Below are 20,207 nucleotides of genomic sequence, written 5' to 3'. Positions count from 1 at the left end.
TTGAGGGTGGTGAGACCCTGGCCCAGGCTGCCCAGGGAAGCTGTGGCTGCCCCATCCCTGGCAGTGTTGAAGGGCAGGTTGGATGGGGCTTGGAGCAGCCTGGGCTGCTGGGAGGTGTCCCTGCCCATGCAGGGGGTTGGATCTAGGTGATCTTTAAGGTCCCTTCCAACCCAAACCAGTCTGGGATTCTGTGATTCTATGGAAGCATATTCTGGGCTTCCCTTCCTTGACAGAAAAATGCACATGAATTTGTTTGTAGTGCCTGCTGGCAGCATGTAAAGCCACCACGTTAACTGGAGCACCCGAGCAGCCCCGTGCTGGGCTCAAAGCCAGGCTTCCCTCAGCAGGAGAAACCTCCCTTTGGAGACCACATGCAGGTACTCACCTGGCAGCAAGTCAGACCTTCCCGCTGTAGCCCATCAAGACTAACAAAGACATGAATCACCAGCCAGAAGAAGGACACCTGTGAAGAAAATTTTCCATGAGTGAACTGGCTGAAGGTTAACATACAGTGCTTCAAAATCTAATTCACAACTGAGTGCAGCCTGTAAGAAATCATTGGGTGTTGTAGACCCTCATCCAACATTTAAACTTACAAAAAGGTTTTTGAAAAGCAGCTGAATATGAGTTGACTGTGCATTAACACTTGTCAGTGCAAAAGTTTTTGGGTTTTCTGATTTTTTTTTTCCTTGGACACGTGGAAGAAAATTCTTGTAACTTTTATTTCCTAGCATTTCTTACTAATGCTCACTCCCCCAGGGAGGAGTTACTGCATTTTCTAGGGATTCTGCAGGGCATATTCTGACCTGTTGTAAATCTGGAAAAAAACGTAAGAAACAAAAGATGTTTGGAATTTTTTCCCTTCTTGTTTTTTATCTGCTATAGCCAAGTCATAGCACCCCAATAAGTTATTCCAGCTCCAGAGCAGGGTGTAATGCCAAAATTCAGTAACTTGAAACACTGAAAACAGCTAGAAGGATGTTTCTTTTGCTGTTAACTGCCTTCACTTCCATCTGTTTATCTGCCTTTTCCCACACAAGCCAACTTCAAACCCAGTAATTTCACATTTTCCCCTTCTATCTTTTTTATTGATCCTTCTAATTATGAAGGAATGGAAATACCGGTTTCTTGCTATCTTGGCATTCCCTCCAACTGACACTGGTGGGAATCTGACTGCCTTTGACCACTGCCATGGCCACACAGTTCCCTCCTCTGGGAATGGGCTGCTGTACCCACCCTACTGCTGCCATCCCTGCCTGGGAACGCTGCTTTGGTTTTGGTATTTCCCAGCTCCTGTTCTGCACCGAGCACAGTTTAATTGCATGGGAAGTTTTCCACAGGCAAGGCCCCTTTCCTAAATCACGCTGCTGTGATTGAAGGGCTTCAGGTTATCTCCAGAACTGGCCTGTAAAGGTAAGAGTCGTGTTTCACGTGTGGGAAACGCTCCCAGAAGGCTGCTCAGCTGCTGCTTTCTAGAACAAGTACCTCATGTGTTCATATTACTGCCCCAGCTGGGAGATCTAGTGTAAGAGGTTCCCACTCTCCTCATCCATCTGGAGCTTTACTGTCCCAGCACTGCTCTTCAGCAGCTGTGGGTAGTGATGCTTTAAGCCCAGCCTGCAAAAAAAGCCCACAGGATCATCTTCCGTATCCAGTTTGGAGTACAACCCTGTGCAGTTGAAGGGGTGTGGGGGGAGAAGAGATGGGTGGCTGAGGAAGGCACCCAGGTCAGGGACTTGCTTAACAGGGACCTGCCACTAGGAAAACAGCAACATGGACATGCAGGCTTATGTTTGTCCTGTTGGTCCCTGGCAGAGGACAGGTCTGGAGGGCCCACCGGTGACCATGATCACCTCCTCACTGCCCAGGATATTCCCAGATAGCAGCAAGAAGTCCTGGCAGGAATGCCTACCTCTGTCCCTGTTAACCTCCTGCAGAACAAAGACTCAGGCTTCTAACTTTCTTAACTGCATCACTGAGACTTGGTTAACTTCATCACTATTCTTCTTAATCAGACCATTCTGGGCCCCACTCAAAGCCAGGTAGTTCTTTTTCGCAGGCTTTAAGTATGAAATTTATAGCTGCTGCCCAAAACCACTCTTTCACCATCAGGTTTAAGAGTTAACGAAGTGCTGCACAGTCCCCCAGGTCTTTTTGTGGGCTGTCAGCATAAAATAGAAGTAGGCACCTAAAAAAGGCTGTTCTGCAAATGGCACCCCTGCTCAGCACAGTTTCAAGGTTAACTCTGATAAAGGTAGGTTTCTGCTTCGACGAGTTGAAACTCCCCTCAATGTCCATCACAAACCAGAACCCTCCCCAAGGTCTTGATGGAGGGAAGTTCTTTGATACATATGGAAGCCATTACTAATCAGCAGATCCTCAGCTTAAAATGATCTGGCAAGGACTTTACCGAGTTAGAACCAAGATGTAAAGCCATGAGACATTTTAATGTGGGATATTGAGAATGCTTCTGGTCCAAGCACGTGTACAGGAAGGTGCAATGCTGACATCTGTGTATTCTCAACTTTGGGAAAGGATTTTTCTCCCCTTCAATGGCACACAAAATGTGCAAGTCTGAAAAAACAGCTGCTGGTGAGGACTTCAAGAGAGTGAATAGAAGGAACTATATAAAAAACGTCACTTGTTCCACTTATTCTGCAATGACTGAAACGCTGGAGCCTGGCAGCCTGCCTTGGCTTTGCAGAGAGCTTTAGGGAAGTCCATCACCAAGCAGAACTTCACCAGACACCAACAGGAGTTCTTCCCTAACTGATAGAAGAGGACAAACTGTATTCTTGCTGCAGAGGAAGAACCATAATCAAGGCATTGTCCATTTTCTGCCTGCACTCCGAGTTCATGCATCTCAAGTTTGGGACTTCTGGAATGTTCTTTTTGCAAGGTGAAGCAGCTCTCCCTTAGAAAGTGTGTCCTGCCCCTTGCACAAATGGCCATGAGGGTGACACCTCGGACAGGTTCTGCCCCCCATCTTACCCAGGAAAGGAGCAGAAAGAGACAGGCAGTAGAAGACTATGCAAGAGACAGATGGCAGGACACGTCTTCCCAGGAGAAGACAATTATCACCCCTTCTCAGGCATATCACCTCTCCTTCTCCAGAGGGAATGCCCGAGACGGTGGGAGCAATACAGGCAGGCTGATGGAAAAGCCAGTGTGAGCAGGAAGGGTGAGCTGCTGCAAATCCCACCATGGTGCTCTTCTTCCAGCCAGGAGCCAGTAAACATGGAAACCACTTCTCCATCTAGAGGGGTTGTGGCATCTGATGGGAGAGTAGGTGGAAGGAAAGGTTAAGCTCCCAGGGAGCTGTCGTGTGTTGGCAAACTGAAAAATACCCAGAGCTGAGAGAAGCAGCATGGAAAACTGGGACACTCTGTAATTACCACAGACTTACTACATGCAATTCCCAACCTTGTCCTTATAAGGAACACACACTGCTCAAGCTCTTAAAAATTAAGACTGGGGTGATTTATTAATCTTGTTAAGAACTCTGATACAAAGCACAGTAAAAGGCCACAGACCAGTAAATAAAATGTGGCTTCTGGCCACTTCATAAATGCTGCTACAGTACTACCAGTAAAACAGACTCACTCTCACACCAGTTCTAACAAGTCGTTTAACTGGCAAATAAAAGTTCCATTCACTTATCAGTTTAAAAAGTTTAATAAAGCTTTTAAGTGTTTGCTGGTTTAAATGCTACCAACTTCCAAAAATGGATTCACAATTAAGTGAGATCTAAAGAAAAGATATTAGGTTTGGAAGGCAAGACTGTTCCTAAGCCAGAGGAAACACTTCTGACCGTATAAGATTGCAAGAGTAGCAGACTGTATTATAGGCCTCAAGTCACTTAAATTTATACAGGTTATTAGCATTATCTGTAAATATACAATATAAACAATTGTACATACACGGCATATAGCTTTGTTCTCCAGAACAGTAGACAACTCTTTAGCTTAAGACATCTTTGCCTACCAAAACAAAAAGGCACATCTGAGCAAGATGCATGCTAAGGGCGAGGGATCCTTTCCAATATCCACGCCAGGCAGTCCTTGTCTGTCCTTTCTCAAAAAAAAAGTAAAAAAAAAAAAAAAAAAGTTAAAAAAAATAAATGAAGACCAACTGAATATTTTGGTATTTCGATTTCAAACCTGTTGTTTCTGTCTTCAGCAGCAAATCAGTGGCAATTAAGACATGGCATCAAAACATTCAAGGACAGGAGCTGTCACTCCCCAACCTCTGAGCTTACAAAAAGCTGGAAGGCAAGTGGCCAGAGGTTTAAAATCAGCATCACTGCAATGTCCTGGAGCTGCGTAACCATCCGCTGCTCTTCTTTGTAAGTATTTAAAAAAACAACAACAACAACAACAAAGAAGGCCACTAGTGCTCAAATTTGAAAAAGATTCCACAGACGCACCTTTTTTTTTTTTTTTTTTGGCTCAGTGCAATTACAACAATGTCAGTTTGAACTCGTTTAGTGTAGCTGAACAGTGCAAAGAGAGACGTTTTGTGTACTGGCATGAGGGTGGGCACTGAGGCTGCGACAGGAGCCCAGGCTGCTGATCACCTGAGGGTGCAGGACACAGTCTGTCTAGTCTGACTTTAGTCTGACTTCTCTTTTCTTTTTCTTTCCCAATTTTAAGCTTTTTTTGTTTGTTTTTTTTTCTGTCTTTTGATCAGCAGCAGTTGAAGAGCTGAAAGTACTAAACCACACTGCCTTTTTTTGAATAAATTAAAAAAAACACAACAACAACAACCCAACAACCCCCAACGAAACAAAACGACGCGACAAAAAGGAACTTTACAAATACTATTCCAGTGTCGATGACTACGAGGGCTAAGGTCATTGAGGAGTTTCTGCGTTTTCGAGCAAAGACAGTCTGTGCAAAGGAGGGTGGGAGAGCTCCCTTTTGTAAGTCTTTGGTGGCAGTTTTGGCAGCTGAGGGCTGGAGTTGTGCCGGGGAGGGACGGGGGGCGCGGGCGGGTGGCCCAGCGGGTTGTGGCCGGCGCTGAGGCCGCAGCAGCGGCGCAGGAGCCGGGGGGACGGGGTCCCGGGTGGGGTGCCGGGGGAGCTGGGGCCGCTGCAGGGCTCCCGCAGCCACTCGGGATCCCGGGTCCAGCGTCCCAGCGGCGGCAGAGGCAGGTTGAGGGGGCAGTTGATGAAGTGTTCGGGAGGGCGGAGCGGGAGAGGAGGCGGAGTGTCGGGGAGAGGGTCCCGGGGGGGAGGAGGAGGAGGGCTGTGCAGAGGCTGCTCCGAGGGGGCAGCGAAGGGGGGAGCGCGGGGCTGGAGCTTTGGAGGCGGCGGCTGCCGAGGAGGGATGGCGGGGGGATCGTCGTCCGGCTTGGAGCTTCCCTGCAACGAGAAGGAGGTAAGGCAGGTGTGGAGGCAACGGGCTCGTCTGCTGGCAGAGGGAGAACTCTCTGGATGCCTCCTGCTGCTGGTGCTGTCTTTGAGCTGGACTGTGAATCGATCTGAATTACCTGTGGTCTGAGCTGATCTGAATTATCTTTGATCCGAATTGTGAATCGATCTGAGTGATCTTTGGTCTGTCTGATGAGGAAAGGCTGAGAGACCTGGGGCTGTTCAGTCTGGAGAACAGAAGACTGAGAGGGGACCTTACTCATGTCTATAAATATCTGAAGGGGGGGTGTCAAAGAAGAAACCGGTCCCCTTTCAGTCGTGCCCTGTAATAGGACAATGAGCAATGGGCACAAACTGGATGGAACACAGGAAGTTCCACCTCAACATGAGGAAAAACTTCTTCCCTATGAGGGTGACAGAGCCCTGGCCGCCCAGAGAGGTTGTGGAGTCTCCTTCTCTGGAGACTTTCAAGACCCATCTGGGCACGTTTCTCTGTGACTTGCCCCAGGTGATCCTGCTCTGGCAGGGGGGCTGGACATGATGATCTCCAGAGGTTCCCTCCCAACCTCCTACCATTCTATGAACCTGACCACTGTGTTGCTGCAGTAGCTAGCAGAGTGTGGATGCTGGGAACATGACTTCAAAAGGACAACTGGAGCCCTGCATCTGCAGATCTTTTGAAGTAACCAAGTCCTGGCTTGGCTAGATGTTCCCTGGTTCATTATGGAAGTTACTCAGCGTAGGACAGAAATACCTTGGCATTAGAAGCATCTGGATCTATCTTTTTTCGTGGAGGAAGTGGAGGAGGGTTTTGAGGCTCATCACTTAGTTTAGGAAAGCTACCCCACGAGCTGAAGAAAGTCTCTGGAGAGAGAAAAGGCAGATATTTTACTGCTTGTGCAGTATCTGAGGAACACAGACTAGAATATTGAGCCAAACTAGAAGCAACTCAAATAAGCAGATCTTTGTGCACAACAGCAACATGAACTAATCATTAACTTTGGTTGTATGAAATTCTCATTAGTTTCTGTCATCAGATATACACCTCACAGAGCTGTCTCCTGTTTCCAGTATCAAAGATATGCATCAGCAGTTAGCAGGCAATGCTACAGGACAGAAAAATAAATCAAGTTCACTAAAAAACCCTCTCTGCAATCCTCTCTGTATTACAGAATTTACCCCCCACTGATCACAGTGCCTACAGTTTGCCCTCAGTTACACTTTGGAGTGGAAGTCGGTTCTTTCAGCCAGAAGGGTTACATGTTCAAATTGAGACATTTAGAGGCTTTAACAGGTCTGCAACACTCCTAAAGCAGGGGAATTATACACTGAACGGAACAGGTGACATTAACTCTTAGAGAACTTTCAGACACTTCTGGGTCCTTCCTTTTTTATAGAGGGGAGGAAAAATCCTCAAAGTTGAGAATCAACACAACCCCCTAACCCATGTTTTTTACTTCTGTCACACATTTGGCTGTTCCTCTCAGAAGTGCACTGAGCTCTGTAACAATACATGAGGCACCTGTGCTCTCTAGTTTGCAATTTTCATCCTATTATGACAAAGTGTGTGTGCCTGTGTTATCAGGGAGTAAAAAGAGAACGTGAAGACAGAGATGAATACAGGATCTCCCTCACAGCTGTGGTACAAAAGTATCTCTTCTTTCCCAGCAGCAGAGCAATTATTTTCACTAAGTGGTAACACAAAATTATCAAGTTGGTTCATTTGTAGCGTGAGTCAAACAAAATAATCATCAAGGACATTCAAAATAGAAGCAAAAAAATAGAGCCTGGGAAAAAAACAGCAAAACCCGACCCAAACCAGGCAGCTTTTAGACTTTACATTCTTTACTGGACATTTGATCTGAAAGCTGTACAAAAAAATCCTCTCACAACCCTAATGAATGCAGCCCATTTTCACCCCAGATTTCAGATTTTAATTCCCATTCAGCTCTGCTGAAACCACGAAAAGCCAAGTTAAATGAAACCTTAAGAGAGTCACGGTACTCACTTGACTGCGGCAAACTGACAGGGGCAAAGATGCTGTTGTTACCTGTTAAATGAGAGAGCAATTAATGACTTTCCAGACAGAAACCCGCACAGAACATATGCTTGGGAATGACCTCAAAAATCACCATGACCTCAAAAATCACCATAACTTCCAAGATAATTTACCTACTACTAACAAAAGTTCTACTTCCCTGTGTAAAATACTCCTTAAGTTGAGATTTTAAGTTATTCTGGAAATTAAGCCTCATTATTCTCCCCTGTTCTGACACCACCACATTGCTGTTCACTTCCCCTGCAGCCCAAACTCCCTCAGCTTTTGCCATATAAAAATTAATCACTTTTGCCCCTCACCAGGCTCAAAGTGCCTGCCAAGTCTGCAGCCTGCTCTGAGCAGAGCCAAGACCTGTCACGCGCTGTTTTCATGACTAAGGAGCTGCTCCCAGCTACAAGCAAAGCTTGGGAGAGTTATCAGTGCATCTGAGCTGACAGTGTCATTTTTATCTAGGCTGCATTTTGGAGTGGGTTTCCTGACCATCCCCACTCCAGGCATTTTGTTCATATCTCAAAACAGGATGTGAACAGCATTGCCTTCAAAGAAAACTAACCCAGAATCACCAGAGTGTGTTCAGGTCACAGGACCACTCTGAAAACATGGGCTGGTGTGGATGCCAGGTCCTCAGAACCATTTCCCTCCATGGATGTGCCATAGGTGCTAAAGCAAGCACATCTCACGGGGACATCTCCCAGAATGGATTGTCTCAGCTTCAGTTGGCCAAAAGACTGGAAACATCACTTGTTGTTTAACTCCTTACAGCAGGGATTTCCCAACGGCAGCACACGTAACACTGACACAGGAACTTCACAGGCCACAACTACATTTTGCAACTTTTTTTTCAAAAGTCTGGCAGATGCACCAATACATTTTGGAAGCCTGAGGGACAGTAACAACAATAACTAGAACATACTGCACATTTACCATAAGAACTGTTGAGATCGATGTCTAAAAACACACTGAACTCTGAAGAAGCAGAAACTGGTGGTGTTGATGGTGTGTTTGGAGAGGTTGGTGCTGATACTGTTGATTCATGCTCTGCCTCAGTGATTCTACTGAAGCTGATCTTACTGGGTTCCTTTTCCAGTGGCAGTGGATGGCTTCTCAAGGTGCCAGAGGTGGAGCCATGTCTGCCTGTATTGGGCCTTATCCCAGGAGACTTCAGGGGGAACGTTGTTTTCCTAGGCTGGAGAAAGTAAAGCTGGTTAGTCCTGGTACCATTTCAGAGAGCAAAATCACCAAGTCTCTTTGAGATATTTAAAAAAGTACTTCTCACATAAACATTAAGTGGTTTAACAACCTTTCTACAATTGACTTGAGGGTCAGTCTGTTGTTATCTATACAGCAGGAATTTACCGAAAAGTTAGAGATCCAGCTTAATCTTTTTTTCATGGCTTCATTTTTTTTTTCCACAGCTACGAAGAATGAAGAGTCAAGTTTCAGATGCTTGCCCATCAGGAAAAAACACAGGGAAGGGCAAGTCACAACCTTGGGATAGAGTTATTTCACAGGCCTCCATAGGCCTGAGGAAGAGGCTGGTAGCACCGCAAGACACGCGCTGTTCCTGCACCACAGAAGGTCACCAGGCCCCTATATGCACCCAAGATCAAGGATAGACTCAGACACACATTTTGTACATCCTCTGGGTTAGCCAGGACAAAATTCTTCATTCACTGGTGTGAATGAAACAAGCCCCATGAAACTGGGGCGTGACACAGCACAGATCAAAGCTGGTTCTTTGAAGAGGAACCACGTTTCCCATCCTCCGGCGGCGCGCTCCACCACCCCCCAGCACCCAGAACTGGCCTTTCCTGAGATCCCAATAAGATTGGCTAGTTTGGAAATCAGGAACTGTACAGAATTCCTGCCCATCTGACTCAAGAGTGTCAGCACCGATATCTGTTTTTAGAAAATATTTTAAGAGAATTTACTGTAAGCAGCATTTTTTGTTTCCGTATTTGCAATATCATCTTGCTCATTCCTCTAACAGGAGGAGGTTGCTAAAATGATGTGAAACTCTCCCAAAAATTGGAGATGTCTCCAGCTACTCTGAAGTACAATTACAATGTATAAAAACCAAGCGTTGAGAGAGTGATTCTTCTGCTTAAAAAAGAACCCTGGCCTCCAGTAGCTCTTTTTAAACAAACAAAACTGCTGGTCCTTTGATTTAAACTGCATTTTGTTCAGTAAGAAGGTTGCACATTGTCAACACTTCAATTTTTGCAGCAATGCAAGATATTTAGACAGAAGAAAAATAGAAATTAACTTCTGCTTAAAGAGAACATAACACATTAATTAGGTGGAAACCACATATTTCAATTAACATTAATAGCTGATTTCTTGACACTGTGAAATGAGGAATGTTATTGTGTTCTATTAAATGACTAGATGGTGAGAAACCCAAATTTAAATGGCAATATTTTAGGATTGGGGGGGGGGGGGAAGTTAACTCTAAAATAAGCCAAAACCTAGCTACTTTCAGTAGTGACAAACCTCTGAAACAAAAGCATTTTTAAACTGAGTTTTGCTGGAACTTCATTTCATCATACGGAATTCTGAAGGAAATATATATATGGTTTATTGAGTGAACTATATATTCATGTTCAGAGTGGCCAGTGGGCTTTAGTTCTTTAATTTGCAGGACAAGACTCACAAATCTGGGTGGCTGCTTGCAGTTTCGAGGTTCAATTTCAAGTGACTTGTTGAACAGGTAGTCTGTGAACTCTTTTTCTGGTACCTTCCCCATAGGATTGAGATTTTCGAAGAATTTCTAAATGAAACAAGCACCAATAATATTTGAAAAAATAAGCACATGCACAGAACGTTAACAGAAATCCAGCTTTTCACTATTGTGAAGGTTATTTCCAGGGAAAACAATAAATAAGTGCAAAACAATCTGGCTGCAGCTGGAGCCAGCAGGTGAGCTACAGCATCTCCAGTTGTTCTTTCTGCAGCACAAATACTGCCAGCCCTCAAACTCAGCGAGCTTCTGGGCTTAACAACACTGTGCATCTCCTAAGCCCTTCCCAGCAACTAAACACACCATGCAAGTAACATCCTGGAGAGCAGGATGGTTGCCTGTTTAATTCTCCATGTCACCAACACGGGCTGCAGAGCAGTCAGGGAACGAACAAGGCCCAGAACACGCGATATAAATAAGCAAATCCCCACTTCTGGGCAGTCCTTTGCTGTGGTACTTTGTTGTCAACTGTTCACCCCTCTTCTGAGGGTCACTGCTCATGCAGGATTAGGTCTAATAATTCTAGATTATTTGGCAATGTATTGTTGTGTACATTCTTTTCCCCCTCCTGCCCCCCCACCAGGTATTTAATGTTTGATTACCCGAATTTCTGGCTCTATCCGTAAACAGTAAGGCTGGTTTTGATACTGCTGAATTTCTCCTGTAATTTCAGCCACTTTTCTCCTCTTACTGAAGTTAATTAATTCTTTCCCTTGTCTTTTAAGGAAGTCAGGATTCCCTTCTTCTGTCTTCAAAATATTTGTTAGGTATATTCCTGATAAAAAGAAAAGCCTTTTTAAAATTTCATTTTCATTCCAAGAGCTGATTTCATTCTTTCTCATGCATGATACACAAGGCTGAGCACAGACAGACCATTTCCTTTAACACTCCAACAGTTTATTAGCTGGAAAGAATAAATCAAGCCTGCATTTTACACAGAAAGATGTATTGTTGAAATAAGACATTTTATTGCTTCACATGAGATCCTGAGTTTAGTTAAAAACATTTTCAGGCCACTGCCATAAAGCTATCACCAGTGTGAAACTGAGTGATGTAATCAGACCAGTATACCAGTGAGCTGTGTGCTAACTTAGAAAAATAAATTGTATGTAAAATACACTAAATCTTTTACCTGAGCAAGTAGGAGGTGTCCTTGCCCATGCAGGGGGGTTGGAACTACATGATCTTTCATGTCCCTCCCAACCCAACCCATTCCATGAAGTCTAAAAATATTACAAACCAGGAAGTCAAAAACCCACACATTGTATTGCAGATGTTTTAAGAGCTAAACACGACCCTGGACAATTCCAGCAGCATTAACACATCTGCATCACTCAGCTGAACTGACCATGACCACAGTGCAGCCCGCCCTGCTGCTACTTACCAAAGAAAGGCACACAGGGTGGGTTGATTGACTTGAGCTTAGCTAGGTACTTTTTAAAATGATCTTGACTTAATTCTACTGCTTCATCCAAAACTTTTTTTTTCCTTTCCTGTAGTGCCTAAGTTGTCAAAGGAAAATAAATTAAAAAAAAAAAAAGGGATGTGAGTGTTCTCAGTGACATGGTTAGCAAAACCAAGGCAATTCCCCAGCTGTCTCAGCAAAACTTAGGAACTGAAATTCAGATTTGAATGAAATGTGAATTGTGAGTTTTAGCAATCCCCTCCCCATTCCCTTGGGCCTCCACATTTCTGGTGTAGGTAGGAAATGCTGCTCCTAAAGTGTTCCAAGCCTAGGGTTCTCAGCCCTGGGATCCTCCTCTTTCATACCCACCCAATGCTGGACTGCAGCAACAGGTCCAGTTAAGGCCAGTTCATGAACAACTGACTGGCCCCAGACTTCCCTCTTCTTGGGCGGAATGCACATGAGAAAATATCTGCAGAAAAGCTGCACTTCCCATGAGAAACCCTTTGAGACAACCAGCCCCTCTCAGATGTTTTCTCATACAGAACTTTGAACATCTCACACTTGTTTTCTTCCATCAAAGCAAGCGTGACACGGACACTATGGATTTCACTTCAGAAGTGGGTGTGATACTTTTCTGGTGCATGATTCATTTTTTTCAAGAGCAATGCCCAAACCTTACCTCAAATGTGTGATCTAGTCTGTACACAGACACAGAGTTCATTGCACTGACAATCTCCAAAACACCATTGAAATTATTCAGGTCTTGAAAAACCTGCAGGATTTCTATGATCCTGCTCAGCACAGCCACTCGCTCCTCAAAGTTCTCTGTTTCCACAATGCACCTAAAAAACATAATTTGAGAAACACTGATAAATAAAACCTGGCTTAGCTCCTAGATCAAGATTTTCCCAAGCAAGAAGTGCCCAGTACATCCAGCACACACAGTCTGGCTCTCTCTCAAGTACAAATTGATGTAATCACATCTTACATATGTTCAAGTTGGAAAGCCAAGAGAGGTTCTGGCATCTCCTGTGAAATAATAAAGCAAACCCCAAGTGAGATGCAGAGTAAGAAGGGTGACTCTGGTGGCCCTGTGCAGTGGCATTTTTAACCCCCTAGGGTAGATCCACACCCACAAGCTGCTCCATCCTTCTGACTGCAGCATTGGCCATGACCTCAGCAGCACTTATCTCAAAAGAGAAGGGAGAGAGACTAAGATTAAGGGGACAGACACAACAGTGTTTTCATCAGAGATGTAGAAAAGTGGTGCCAAGTCCTGCACTGCCTTCAGCACCTTTTCCATGTACTGCAGGAATGCATGTAGGACCCATGCTGACCCAGTGGACACCACTGGAAAAGAAATCTTCCAGTCCCAGGAAGTAGGAACAGATGGAACTGCCATGGCAGGCAGCCCTGAACCACAACTGACCTGGCTGTAACACCCCACAGCCACCTCAACTCCAGGCAAGGAATTCCAGCAGAATGTTTCTCTCTGCATCTCAGGAGGAGTTAGTGCCACAGGGCTATCACCACCTGTACTTACTTTTCAAACCAAAGAGTGAGATTTGTAGTGTGACGAATCATTTTCAAGAGATTTGGGGAGTTAATTTCCTTATCTTCTTTAGTCCACACACTACCAACGAGTTCAGAAGGCTGCACTGCCCTGATAATGACAAAGCAAGATGCAGAAGAATGCTCAATACAAACATGAATTGTATGTTCCGTGTTTGCATTAAAAGATTACTTCTTTCTTTTACCATGACTTGGCATTTCACAAATACAATCTCATCTACTGCAGAACAGTTAAAGTAACTTTTTGATGAGTACTTGACTTTAGAAGGAAATACATTTTCATCTTAATTGAAACTGGCATTTTTGAATAAGCGTTTTCAGATAAAAAAATTACAAAGGAGTAAGTTTAACTTCCTGAAAGCATAAGAAAGCATCTTAAAGGCAGTTACAATTTGTTGTTTTGTTTTTAAATGGGAAGCTGAAGTTCTTTGAGCAACCTGCTGGAAAAGTGGTTTATTTCAACAACACATCTGCTGTGACTGAGGCACAAAAGGATTCTTCACCTTTGAGTTCTGCAAGACCATAAAGAATTCCAACCCAGCAAAACCAAGCTCTCACACCAAGGCTGGCTCTATCACAGGTAACAACTGAGCTAGCAAACAGCAGAGTGTTTTTGGCACCAGACCAAAAAGAACCTCTTCAGAATCATATGAGAGGACCTTGATGTACCAGTGCTCAAGTTACATGCATGTAACACCTGGGCCTTTGCTGTGCAGCTATCAAGGACTGGAGCAGAGACCATCGTGTTCTCCCTCTGTGCTGTAACAAGCTTTTCTTAGTAATTTAAGAGTGAGTTTCCTTTTCACAAAACGACAAGTGACCATTATCTACTCATAATATTTTAGTGTTCTTCCTATACTTATTTAGGTTGTCAGAAGTCTGACACGGAGATAAAAAAACCTTTACTTTTATTTTGCCTTGCATATTTTGATCTGGAACAGATGGCAAGAAAATCAAGCAGACCCACTTTTGACTGATTCTACAAATCAGAATTCATTCTGAGTTGACATGGGGCTGCTGGAGAGGGTCCAGAGAAGGGCCATGGAGGTGATCCAAGGGCTGAAGCAGCTCTGCTTTGGAGACAGGCTGGGAGAGTTGGGGTGTTCAGCCTGGAGAAGAGAAGGCTCCAGGGAAACCTTAGAGCACGTTCCAGTGCCTGAAGGGGCTCCAGGAAAGCTGGGGAGGGACTTTTCATCAGAGAGGGCAGTGATAGGACAAGGGGTGATGGTTTTAAACTGGAAGAAGGTAGATTTAGGTTGGACATCAGGAAGAATTTCTTTAGTATGAGAGTAGGAAGGCACTGGCCCAGGTTGCCCAGGGAAGCTGTGGCTGCCCCATCCCTGGCAGTGTTGAAGGGCAGGTTGGATGGGGCTTAGTCTGGTGGGAGGTGTCCCTGCTCGTAGCAGGGAGGTTGGACCTGGGGATCTTTAAGATCCCTCCCAGTCTGACCCATTCTGTGATTCTTGCTCCAATAACCTCAGGCTCGTGCTGTTCAGGCCCTACCTGTAGAGGTCAGACTCCAGCAGTGTCAGCTGGCGAGCTATTTCGATGGGGTGCAGAGTCATCAGGTCCAGCGTCTCGCTGTGCCCCACACGCCAGATGTGCCACTCGATGGGGGGGGGTGGGCTCTCAAAGGTGATGTTGTGGCTAATCCCATTTGCTTGAGCTTTCTTCCTCTTGATGATTTTAGCAATCGATTCCACCCACTTCTTCATGGATTTTCCTGCAAAACAGAAACCATTTAAAAACCTCTCTTTAAATACCATCTTAACTGACTTTTGGTAACTTCATTAAACCAACCCCCCAAAAACATGTACATGCACTCCAAATTCTGCTCTTCTGCATGCAAATTAATTAGGTTTGTAGTTCTCCATTTCTTTTTCTTATGGGTTCTTGCACCTGTATCAGTTGGCAAGTGCAGACATGTGAAGAAATTTTCAGGTGCCCAGTTGCATTTAACCAATGTTTGTAGGCAGTTTTGGGGTGGAAAAAAGTGACCCTGTATACATTTTATCTTACTTTTTCCCCCTCAGCTGCAACCTTCTCCACTTCATTAGCTTCATCTACTTAGAGGAGACAAACTAAAAAATTAAACTTGCTCTACACAAAATGGTGGACAAGACCTGAAGGACCTTCAGTAGTTCAAGACAAATATCCTTTAAGAGACTAACCAAAACTGAATGATTCCTCTCTGGTCAGCAATGGAGACTTCTGCAAAAGATAAACTACCATTCTCTGAGTTTGTCTCAGAATTGTATTGCCCCGTGTATGGTCTGGCATCTCAAAACTGAAGTCTAGAACTGCCAGGGTAATGACTAAAATTGACATGCCAGCACTGTTGCCCTCCACACAGGCTGCCAAAAAACCCTGGGTGTTTATAAAGGATTGCTGCAGAGGAGGTGATACCAAATGGGTCAGGTAGCTGCTCCTAAAAGGACAGTGATTTTCAGAAGTAAATACACTTAAGGTAAATACAAAGCTTGGAATAATGTTTGGTAGCTGTTTAGGCTCCAGGCCAAAGCTTGCTCATGTAAAGGAGAATCTCATAAACAGCTTGATTACAGGCATCAAAATGACTTGTGTGTGTAAAGATATTCTCACGCCTAAAACCTGTCAGGATTAGACCAGCAGGTTGCACCAAAAGGTGGCAGAACAACAGGAGCACCCATCACCATACCTCTGACACTGGAAATAAACGTCTCCAGTCTCTCTAGGAGCTCCAGGTCTCTTTCAAAGTCGTAAAAATGGTGCTCGACCCAGTGACGGAAAACGTTCAATATTCTGAGAAAGGAGAGAAAAACATGCAATAATCTTATGTCATGTACTTCCAGGGCTCATCCCCTGTAAGCACTAAAGACAATTCCACAAAAGCCGAGTTACAGGTTCATGTATTTGACGACAATCAAAATACTATGGACAAAGGGGCAGAACAAAGACCAGGCACCAATCACCACAGAAGTCCCCTCATTTTCCTGCTTTAGCATAGAAATAGTTTGGTGGTGTTTTACATCTTACATAAAGGATGCTACTGTTGAGGTGGTTTCAGAATAGGGAAAAACGTACCAAAATCTGAGAAAACGTGTATTTCTAACGTAATTTTCGGATTGTTTTTTCTTTTTTTTTAATAAAAAAGCTCCCATTTGTTAAGAAATAAATTTGTAATTGCTTCTTTCCTGCACAAAAATTTCAGCTTAGAAGCTGCTGCAAGTATGCTGCCCTACTTTGACAACTTTAGTTACACACATAGCTGTACTAGTTCCAGTAATTCCTCTGAGGGTAGCATTAAACTCTCAAGTTTTCTTTATACTTTATTAAACAGATCACTAATTAATAAACCTCTAAAAAGTGAAGTGCAACTGCTCTTCTGCCTTCTACTCTTCGGATATATCAGAATAAAAAATGGCTTTGCCTCTTCTTCAGGTAAACAAGTTGAGCTTGTACCTCAAAAATGTGAGTTACCGGGGTGCCTCTTTATCACCTTTCCTAAAGGGTGAGCAAAAACCTCCTGCACCAAGCAGTACAACAGATTTTCCCTGTGCTAACTCAACAGGATGATGGGGTTAATGGAGAGGAGGAGATGGCTACAGTGAGATGGGGTTACTCCTGCCTCACTGCCTTTGCAGAAGTGGCTCAGCTGTGTGCAAGTGCTGCTGAACTAACTCCCCCCTCTGTGCAGCTGGGGCTGTTTGGGTGAACCAGTGCTAATTGTGTCTCAGACCAGTGTTCCTGGTGGCTCAGCCCTGTGCAGTGGGGGTAGAACATCTGAGGGGTCAGGGCAGACAGCTGATTGCAATCTGCCAGTCTGTTGTGAGTCAGAGCACTGGAGAAGCTGGCTGGTTCAGCTCAGTCAAATGAAGGGTCTATGTGAATACACGGAGAATTAAATAATGATCCTCTTCCCAGTGTATAAGTTAAAGAATAAGGTTTATCTCAGGGAAAAATGGCTACCCAAGTAGGCCATTTAGGCTGGAAATCAGTACCTGTCAAAGGAGTGACATTTGGAAACAAGTTCCCACCAACAGTAATAGAGGATCTTATCTAATCAGTCTTTGCCTTTGAGATACCATGGTAGGAATACTGCAAAAGCAAGGAGGATTGCCTGGTTCTGCTGATTGCATTTCCAGCTTGGCACCTCCTCTTCCTCATGACCTCACATGCCTTTACTCCAGTCAAAGACATCACCATTGCCATGCCTGTGCACTGCACAGCCTGTCTACAAAATGGGATCAAGTGCTGAGGAGGGAAGGAAGCAAAGGAGGGAGGGATTAGCATCTTCACATTCTCCACCTTCTTCCCAGATCTTAGATCTCTTTGAAGCAGAGGGGCAATGCTACTAACAGAACTCAGAATTACAAAGTGCTGGGCATACCAACCTAACAGCTCAAATTCAGATACTCATGTTCAACTGTAACACAGTTAAGGGTTTCAAGCTACTAGAAACATGTAGTATCTCCTAAATTCAAAGATTAATTATAAGCCACGGAAGGGTGTGTGTTAAATAGCAGCTTTAAACCACTTCTCTCATCAAGCAGGCATCTGTAAAGGGATTCAGCTCAACAGCCACAGCACAAACTAGACAGAGAGTAGCTGTCATGATAAAAGGTGTCCTAATCTCTCCAACAAGGAAAGAAAGCAGAAAGGAAAACCAGAGACCCTGGAAACTTTGGAACGGGGCACAGCTCAAACAGAAGATATGAAGGAGTGCTAAACTGATTTTGGAAATTAATAGCACAAAAATGCAGTTAATTGCTGCCTCAAACTTTTCTACAGGCTCCAGTTCATTGGTAATTCCTTGTCCGGCTCAGCCAGGGCAGGCAGCAGAGCTACAGAAGGTGCATCTGTGCCATGCAAAGGGGACACTGTGAGGAGGTCCCCAAGGAACCTCAATTCTAGTCAACAGAGGAGATTATAACAAAGAGCAACAAAAGCAATACAACAATATTGAAACACTATGATTGAAATGTCACAAAAGCCCCTTCTGTGTGAGTTTCTGTGGAGGGGCTCTGTAGACGCCTGTGTGGATGGATGCAGAGAAAGCTAACAGAAAGCAGCAAGCTGAAAACAGGACAAGTACGTGCTGAGAGGCAGCCTGTGAAGCTCTCCTGAGAACTAGTAACTCTGGAGACCAGTGGTCCTGCTGAACCCACAGGAGCTGATAAACTGGGAACACCAGGGGCCTGACAAATCTGTTCAAGGTCACGAGCACACACCAGTTTGAAGGTTACACTGAGGTTGTGTAACCTGGAGTACATCCAAGAGGGTGGTGGCAGCTGTATCTCCACAAACACTAGAGTATTACACACAAACTTATTTTTTTAAAAATATACACGCACAGGAATGTGATGAAAATGGGGCTCCTAAGTGACTTTCTGAACACCCACCTTGTAGGTACTGGTGTGTCAGCATGACCCTTCACTTTGAATAAACTGCTGCTCCAAACAGGTAACTATTAATGATTGTGGTAAGGCAATAACTGAGGGTACTGTGCATATAATTATCTGCCACTAATAGTAACATCTTGATGCTAATAATAAAAACAGTTTAACAAATAAAAGTTTTTCTAACAAGTATTGGTTGTGATCTGTGTCTCCTCCCAGCTTGATCCCCTGTCAGGGAAACAATTAGCCTCATTCATGCTAGAAATGGTTAATTGTTCCCCAAGTTAGCTTGATCAGCAAGACCTTGAAGATCCACTGCAGCCCATTGCAATGTGCAGGACAGACAAGAGTCTCCCTGTCTGTCTGCAAACACATCAACAGGGCTGGGAAAGGGAGTAAAATACCAGCAGGACTGAAAAAAAATGGAAACAGAGAAACAATCTTGATAGGGCCTGTTAACAAGGAGCCCATTGAGAGGCAGTCAGCAACACTTCCAGTTGTACATCTCTCACCCACAGCCCTGCAGCCTTCTGGTGGGTGGGATCACAGCTGTGCACAGCACAGACCCCAACTGCAATTGCAACAACAACAGAAGTCAGTGTGACTAATCAGAACATGGTTTGGGCTATTAGTCTGGTTGCAGACAGTGCTAAGTCCCTACTTGACAGCACAGCAGTCTCCAGAAGAGATTACTGTCTCCAGAGTCACCATATAATCAGGGGACTAAAATCTGGCTTGGACAGAACAACAGGAAAAGCAAACCAACCTGAGCTGCACTGGCTGGACGTATTCCTTGCGGAACCTCTTCAGGTCTGCACTGATGGGCTGCTCCCCCTTCTCAATGGCCAGCCTGTCTGCTTCAGTGGGCTCAGGCTCTGGGATTTCAAACCTAGGGAGAAAAACACCAAAAAACTGATGGCAATTATGATAAAACACAAGCCTTTAATGTAGGACATGAAGAGCAACTGCATTAAAAAAAAAATACTAATTCAGCGTGGTGAAACTCAAGCACTCCTGTAATATCCAGTTTGCCTGGAATTCCTTCCTGCCCTGGCTGGGCACTGCTATCACACCCTGGTAATCACAAGATGTCTAGACTAGGATATAAGGTTTTTAACTACCTGCTAGTTTGATTAAGGGAAGATTAAAAGAAAGCTTAAGAGTGGCTTTATCACACTGTATTAAAAGGCTGTTGACATTTAAGAGTCTGTGCCTTTCCAACCAACTGTTAAGAACATTTCTGTTCTGATTTGCATGGAGACTCAGGAATACTCAAACACATGCTCAGGATCAAGTTAAGCAGCTCCAAACATCACCACCCCACAGCTGAGACACACCAGGTGCTCCTGCACTTAATTCAGGCAACTAATTCAACACATTGGGAAAGGAAGCTGGCATGGAAAACTTCTATCTCTTTACTTGCTTTATGAGCTTCTCTAAAACTTGTGCCACACGCCACTGAGAACCCGAGCTGGAAAGGAGCTGATAAGTGCAGAAAAGGAGCAGGTGAGGGCAGAAAAGGAGCAGGTAAATGAACACAAAGTCCTTTAATGTCTTCATAAAGGATGATCACTCTGCTTACCTCTCAATCAGCAAACTCAGCAGTTCCTGGGGCTTGCAAAACGAGCGGTATGTGGTAAGGAAAGTACGGACAAAATTAGGATCTGTGAAGATAGAGT

At 44.4% G+C, this 20,207-nt stretch overlaps 1 protein-coding gene across 1 annotated transcript in view; it reads right to left on the bottom strand.

The window, feature by feature from the left end:
* Positions 1 to 3,458: 3,458 nt before the first annotated feature.
* Positions 3,459 to 20,207, bottom strand: part of SOS2 (SOS Ras/Rho guanine nucleotide exchange factor 2) — a 54,998-nt gene continuing 38,249 nt past the window's right edge. Inside the window, exons 11-23 of the mRNA XM_051620904.1 lie at positions 20,111 to 20,192; positions 19,295 to 19,417; positions 15,828 to 15,931; positions 14,654 to 14,873; positions 13,122 to 13,241; positions 12,258 to 12,420; positions 11,555 to 11,672; positions 10,773 to 10,945; positions 10,084 to 10,200; positions 8,355 to 8,616; positions 7,380 to 7,421; positions 6,126 to 6,235; positions 3,459 to 5,362 (exon numbers count right to left, since the gene is read on the bottom strand). Of these exons, the coding sequence (XP_051476864.1) occupies positions 4,853 to 5,362; positions 6,126 to 6,235; positions 7,380 to 7,421; positions 8,355 to 8,616; positions 10,084 to 10,200; positions 10,773 to 10,945; positions 11,555 to 11,672; positions 12,258 to 12,420; positions 13,122 to 13,241; positions 14,654 to 14,873; positions 15,828 to 15,931; positions 19,295 to 19,417; positions 20,111 to 20,192 (2,144 nt within the window). The 3' untranslated portion in view covers positions 3,459 to 4,852. The remainder of the gene's footprint in view (positions 5,363 to 6,125; positions 6,236 to 7,379; positions 7,422 to 8,354; positions 8,617 to 10,083; positions 10,201 to 10,772; positions 10,946 to 11,554; positions 11,673 to 12,257; positions 12,421 to 13,121; positions 13,242 to 14,653; positions 14,874 to 15,827; positions 15,932 to 19,294; positions 19,418 to 20,110; positions 20,193 to 20,207) is intronic.

This window comes from Apus apus, chromosome 5, assembly GCF_020740795.1.
Source record: "Apus apus isolate bApuApu2 chromosome 5, bApuApu2.pri.cur, whole genome shotgun sequence".
Taxonomy (NCBI): Eukaryota; Metazoa; Chordata; class Aves; order Apodiformes; family Apodidae; genus Apus; species Apus apus.
Note: the sequence above shows the minus strand (reverse complement) of the source record. Positions and strands in the feature narration are given on the sequence as shown.